Genomic DNA, 6625 nt, shown 5'->3' on the forward strand with positions numbered 1-6625 from the left:
ACACAGTGTGCGTTATTTCCATAAAAAGCTGCTACGACCAGTCAGTTGTAACCAGTTCAATGAACAAATTTTCTTCTACTCTTTTTTTGTATAATGGGAATTTAAATCCTGGTACTTATGCACTTGCATACTAGGGCCTAAATTCCACCCTACATATGGACAGATTAGTCAAAGGTCATTTAAGGCCATCTTAACATCACAGTACAAGAGACTTATTTCCTTGCACTTAGGCAAATACCCCAATATGATTATCTGATTTTCATACTCATAGGTGGTTCTGAAATGGACACCCAGTGAGCGAAGCCCAGTGGCCATGCAACTGAAGACAAGCTCAAGGGGTTGATTTCCTTTAGGATCAGTTATTTTCAGCCCAGCCTAAGTGTCAATTTCTTTGCCCCAGATGGCACATCCACGCCAGTTCTCCTGTTTCAAACATTAGCCACGTTTGGTCTCCATGGTGGCCTGACTGCAGAGTGAAACTGGTTTGATTCTATCAGTTACCACTACTGGTCCAGTAATCCAGCTTCCTACTCCAGTGTCACAGGGACCAACAGGCTTTTAAATATGACCAGGCAACCCAAGGACGCAAATACCGTAGGCTGTACAGTATCTATACCCTTAACTCAGATGTCTTCTTCTGATGTATTAGCTAAACAAATAAAATTAAAAGACAACATAGCTTTGTCATCTACTCTATGCAAGGAGTACCCAATCAACTTCTTAATTCCAGAGAGGAATGAACCTCACCAGAGAAACAGAAAAGGCTAAAGGGAATGTGAAGTTTAAATCTCACGTATGCAAGTCCTAGTGGCTTATTTTCCCTGTGAGCTCAGCAGAAAGAGGCCCGCTTCGAATTCAGTAGAGCACAGAGTATTTAATATGCCGTTTGCATTTTGACAGCTTAGAAATGTCTACACTGGATTTGCTATTTCCTCTGCAATGAGCGCTAACCGGCCACGGAGCCTTTGTCTATCTGTTTCTTAAAGGAAGCAGAACCATTTTCTTGACATTTTCAAAGCCCTGTTGGTGTTTGTTTGAGACAATAAACTGGAGACTAAGGAAGCATTGCCCCCAGGAGGAGCTGTTTCTGCCTGTACGAACTTTCAACTGTAGTCCTGGCCTTCTTCTCATCAAGCAGGATTGGCCAGCTGAAAGCCAATATCAAAACAGTGATTCCCTTTCCTTTCAAGGCCTGTGTTTGCAGAGATTCTTGAGACCTGAGGGAATTCTACTACCACTTACCACCTGCTATTGGCTCCTTGGGACTAGTTTAATGAGACCTCACTGTCCTACTAGTCAAGTTTACAAAACCTGTCACTGAGGAAGAAAGCCTCTCCTTTGCTTACCTTTTTAAGGACTTAAAGTCCCTAATGAAGAATTATATAGGTGCTCCAGAAGCTCTGGAGCTATGGGCTGACGAGTTATAAATTGGAAAACAAACAAACAAAACCAGAATCCTTTGACAACTCAATAAAAAATAAATGTGATTTGCTAAGCAGATCATGAATGCAGAAACAGTGACTCCCTTTTAGATGGCCTCTGCCTTCTTAGTGATCAGGAGCTGGCCTCGAAAGCCACTTATTCACAGGAGCTCCTGTCTCCCCCAGGAGAGAGTACATATATACCTATGTGTGCAATGGCCCAGCCATAAGGATCCTGGCCAGCAAATGAAAGGTCTTAGCATCCTTCCTGGTGATGAGAATTGAGGTAACTCACATAGAAGTAGGCAGGTTTGGGAAACGCCTCTCTCTCCACCCCCTCCCTCCCTCCCTCTCTGTCCCCCCCCCCTTCCCTCTCTCCCCCGCTCCTTGTAGGGTTTCTGTGGAAATTTGGCAAGGCATACTTAAATCTCTTTGCTGGGTGGGTTGGTGAATTTCAGAATCAGGGATTTTGAGAAACACTCCACCTTTCTCTACCAGACTTCCTACGGTGAGACCCACAGGGCTACTATTATATGTGCCTCTTTTTAGTACACTTTCTGAATAATGCCTGCAAATAGCTGCATTCTCCTTGCTGCACAAACTGGCAAAACACAACTGAGAAGCCAACTCTGTCCACACAGCCAGTAGATCAGCCCCAGATAAAGGGCGCAAATCTCAGTGCTCAAGGAATGCATTATTCCACCTATTCACTAGATGACTACTGTAGAGGCTTTCAAGCCTTCTTCCCTCTCCCGTGGTCCCTGCAAGTGTGCTGCTTTTAAAGAGGTATGTACACTTGAGACTCAACCTTTACAATAGCGTTAGTAATCAAAAAGAAAAAGAGAATCACAAGGGAATCCCGGGTACCCCCGGCTGAAAGCACAATCAACTACAGCTGACAACCCGGGTACTGAAGGTACCGAGTTCTGATGACCGCGACCGCAGCCGCCTCCAGCCTCTCACGACTCGCAAACAGGTCACGAATTCCGCCCCACGCAGCAGAACTCTCCGCCCGCCTGCGCCGCCGCGGGAGTCGCCACCTGGGCGCGCTCGGCTCGGCTCCCGCGGCGGCGGCTGGCGCTGCCCCCAGCGCTCCCCGCTCCTCGTCAGGGAAGCCTTCCCGCGCGCGTGCGGCCCGGGCGCCCCCCAGCAGAGGCCCGACCTTGGCCACCCGGGCTCGCTCACCAAGGGGACTGCGACCGCCCCCCACCGCCCCCCAGCCGCCAGACCGCTCGCAGGGCCACGCCGGCGCTGGCGTCCCCAGCCTCCTGCCCGCATCCCGCTCCCACGCGGCCACCTGCGCGCCCACTTGACCCCGCGGGCGCAGAGGAGACGCGGCCCCGGACCCCCCGGGGGTGATGGGGGGCTACGCGCAGCCACCGCAGCCTCCACCAAGCAACAGCGCAGTGAGCGCGGCCGCTCCACTCGCAAACACACACACACACACACACACACACACACACACACCCTACTCTCGCACCGCGCACGCCAGGGGACCCTGGGTTCCACTTCTTGGCTTCTACAGCCGGCACCTAGGACCCCCAGCGCGCAGGAGGCTCTGTCTTCCATGCGGCTGCCCATCCAGGGAGCCCAGGACTTTGCGCCCCTTGCCGGGTTGACCCGGGATCAGCCAGGGCAGCCCCCGGTCCCGTCCCCGCCCGAGCCCAGAGGCCCGGCCCACCCGCGCAGCGGCGGCGGCGGCATCCGCCCGGCACACAAGTGTGCGGATTATTAAGCAGCCCCGGCCGACCCGCCGCCTCCTCGGCACAGCAACCCCTGCGAATTGCAGGGGAAGGGCGCTCAGAGCGCGCGGAACCGCGGGGAACCGAGAGTGCGCTCAGAGTCTGAGCTGCCTGCCGGGGCCGGGAGGCGGCCGGGGCCCAGCTGGGCTTGGAGCGCCGGGGAGAGGAGCGGGAAGTTGTGCAGAGTTGTGTAGCAGGTGTTTCCTCTCCGCGCAGGGGCTTGGTGGGACCCCCGACACACAAACGCACACCTGCCAGGGACAGCCCTCTTCGCCCTCGACTCTTCCTGCTTCGCCCTCTGTGCCCAGCCAATCCAGCGGGCCCGGAGGCCGCTGCCCGCCTGCCCGGCTCGGCTGGCCGTGCCTCCGCGGAGGCTCCATCAGCGGCGCCCCAGGCGGGGCGGCTGGACCAAGCCGGGCAGGTGGGCGGAGGGTCGGCGTCTTTGGGAAGCTCCCCAGTCCCGAGCAACCCTGAGTTCCAGCAACTAACCCTGCGTTTGCGCTCCCTGGGATCGTGGGGAGCATTCCCACAGACACCCCTTTGTGACACCCCAGTGCCTTCGGAGAGGAGCCACCGAGCGGGGACGCCTAATCTGCCGTCGCTCCATCTCGCCCCAGGCCGGGCCCATCTGGAGTTTTCCTACGGCACCAGAGACAGTCCTCCTTCGCCTTGTCAATCACCCCTGAATCTGGAACACTGAAGGAATAGAAAATGGGAGGAAAAGAAGATGGAAGAATCTAGAGAGGAAAGGGGAGTTTTACATGGGAAAGAGCAAATTACCATTAAAAAACAAACAAAAACATGATTTGACTCCATCCTTTAAAACGGAAAAGAAAAAAATTATAGATATAGATATTTTCAGGAGTGGGACGGTGTGTGCTGATCGATCGAGCGCGGGGCGAGTATCCAAGGAAGCTAAAATGAGGAAATGGGGGCAGGTACTTTGCAATGTGAAAATCATCTATATCCTCTCTCTCTCTTCTCTGTCTCTCTCTCCCTCTCTCTCTGAATCAAGAGGGACCTTGTTTTCTTTCCCAGAGAACAGACAAGTGCAGGAGCTGCTGCCAGCCCCGAGGTTGCAGCCTGTAGGCTAGTTGGCGGAAAACATTCCCAAACTCGTTTCAAGGAGAACACCAAGTTCACGGAGCTCCAAGCCGAGGAGCGACCCGGGGACACTCCTTCCCCTGACCAGGGGTGGCAGCGGGGAAGAACCCTGTGAGCAGGCGACTGTCTCCGGAGCTGAACCCCGTCCAGGTCCCCCTGCTCTCTCCACGCACCTCGCCGGGTCCTTCCAACTTGCAGGGAGCAAAGTGCGGGGAGAGGAAGGAGGGGGCGGCCTGGCCGTGGACGTGGGAGGGAGAAGGAGGAAGGGTGCGCGGTGCCCGGTCTGCAGGCCGCTTCGCCCGTGGCACCCGGACCCCGAGAGAGCCAGAACTTGCCGGGCCCGCTCGGCCCGGGCCACTTTCCCAGCCGCTCCGGGTCCGGGGAGAACGTCCCGGGAACCATCGAGCCACCCGGACCCGCTGTGCCCACATCGCCGAGGAGACACCACCGCCTGCCGCGGCGCGGTTTCAGCCCAACTCGGGTTTGGCTCCTTTCTCCCTAACAGCCCCCAGCGCCGAGAAAGGAGAGACATTTCGTTTCGGCCCAAGTCAGGGGGAAGGAGAGGCGGGGGTGGGGCGCGGGCGACGAGGGCGGGCAGAAGGCGATGGAAGCTGGCTCCCTGCATCGCGATCCCCGGGCGTCTGCCACGGAGAGCCACCGGCGGAGGCCGGCCACTCGGTACCCTGCCCTCCTCCAAACGGGCCCCTGGTTCGCAAACGGGGCCTCGGAGGGTTCCCCCATCTCCCCCGGCAACCGGCGAGCCCGCCTTACCCTTGGCTGCGGTGAGGAGCCCCGCGCACAGCGCCAGCAGCGCCAGCGGCGCCAGCAACGACTTGGATTTCCTCCACGCAGTCATGTCTGCAGATATTCCACACGCGCACGACACCGATGGCTCTTCTCGGATGCGCCCGTCTCCTCCGAGGCACGGCAGGGCTACGGACAGAGCCAGAGAATCACCAGAGGGCAAGGCGAGCGGGGGAGAGATCCCGGTCCCCAGACCGGCCGCGCATCCGACGCCTCCCGCAGGTCTGGGCGCCCGGCTGGCTTCGCTCTCATAGCATCGGGTCCCGAACCACTGCAGGCAGGGTTGCGCTGCTCCGAGCGCCGACAAGGGGCTGCCGGGCCGGGGCCGGGGACTAGCGCCCGCCGAGCCGGGCAGGAAGGCACCAAGGCGGCGAGGCTGCGGGAGGCGGCGAGGCGGGGAGAGGAGCGCGCGCAGCCGGGAGAGACCCGGAGCGGAGGCAGCTGGAGAGCCAGCCAGCGAGTGGGAGCTGCGGGAGGGACGGGGGGGCGGGGGGGGGAGGGGGCGCGAGGGGAGGAGAGCCAGTCTAGGGAGGGGAGGCGGAGAGCGCAGAAGACAGGCTGCTAGCTGCACAAGGAGCCGCTGCCGTGGCGGCCGGACTCAACCATCCCTACCCACGGAGAGGGGAAGGAGGCTGGGACGGCGCCATCCCAGACAGAGCCCGGCCTCGGGCCCCGGGCTCCCAGCGCCGCGCCGCGCCGCGCTGCGCTCTCCTCGGCCTCCGGCGCCGCCGTGCGCAGGATGGGGAAGGAGACTTGAGCGCTCGCGCGGGGGACACGCGCGCCACACACCCGCGAGATGCCACGCCACCGGGCGACTCCGAGACCCAGAGGGGGCGGCTGCGAGGGCAGGGGCTGGCCTCCGTCTGCCCATCTCTCTTCGTGCCTGCCCGGAGAGAAGCCCCCTGCGTCGTAACTTGGGAAAGAAACCCAGTGGGAAAGAGAGCCACCAAGGCTCTAACTCCAAGGGAGGAAAATAAACATCGATTTACTTTATTTCGAGATCATTTTTGGCAAGATGACGACTGGCAAGGAGCTACAAAGCTTTTCCGATGTCCTGACTTGGGGTTAATCACGCACAAACCTACGTTCAGAATAAATTCAAAATTAGGAAGGGTGTCTAGAATTGACAGTGGGGTCTGGTGATGAGAGATGGCGCGCTGGCACACCTTCAGGTGCAACCCTATATAAAACAGAATGGGTCGGGTAGGGACTTGAGAAAAGAGCTTCTTTTCTGAATCTGCAAAAAGATAAACGGAGCAGAGAGAGAACCTGGTGGTTGATAGAATGGCCCAGATTTCACCCAACTCCTAGAGGAGGTGTCCGAGCAATCTGGGGCGCATGTGTAAGGTAAGGCATTTTAGGGGAAGGTTCATAGAAAAATAGAAACCAAAGGTGAATGCCGGTCTTCCTACAAAGGGTCATTTGAAGGATTCACCGTTTTGACCAAAAAGGGTTAGATAATTCCATTACAGGATTGGAGAAACCAGAACAGGGAAACCCCACACCTTAGGAAGAGAGGATTATATTGTGTGTCCAGAAGCATTCCAGAACACC

The 6625-nt window shown here is 57.5% G+C and overlaps 1 protein-coding gene across 1 annotated transcript; it reads right to left on the reverse strand.

The window, feature by feature from the left end:
* Window positions 1-2953: 2953 nt before the first annotated feature.
* On the reverse strand, window positions 2954-6427 carry LOC136141736 (collagen alpha-1(I) chain-like). Its single transcript, XM_065899862.1, has 4 exons — window positions 6372-6427; window positions 5688-5984; window positions 4353-5595; window positions 2954-3802 (listed from the first exon to the last, which is right to left on the reverse strand). Exons 1-4 carry the CDS (start codon window positions 6425-6427, stop codon window positions 2954-2956), a joined length of 2445 nt encoding a protein of 814 aa, XP_065755934.1.
* Between the last annotated feature and the right edge of the window lie 198 nt (window positions 6428-6625).

The sequence above is a fragment of the Phocoena phocoena genome, chromosome 21 (assembly GCF_963924675.1).
Source record: "Phocoena phocoena chromosome 21, mPhoPho1.1, whole genome shotgun sequence".
Taxonomy (NCBI): domain Eukaryota; kingdom Metazoa; phylum Chordata; class Mammalia; order Artiodactyla; family Phocoenidae; genus Phocoena; species Phocoena phocoena.

Coding starts and splice junctions, on each gene's coding strand:
- LOC136141736 (XM_065899862.1), bottom strand. CDS start 6,427: ATGCCTTACCTTACACATGCGCCCCAGATTGCTCGGACACCTCCTCTA. Junction 5,985..6,371: donor ACACCTCCTCTAGGAGTTGG/GTGAAATCTGGG, acceptor TTCTTTCCCAAG/TTACGACGCAGGGGGCTTCT. Junction 5,596..5,687: donor CCAGCCTCCTTCCCCTCTCC/GTGGGTAGGGAT, acceptor TCCCCTCCCTAG/ACTGGCTCTCCTCCCCTCGC.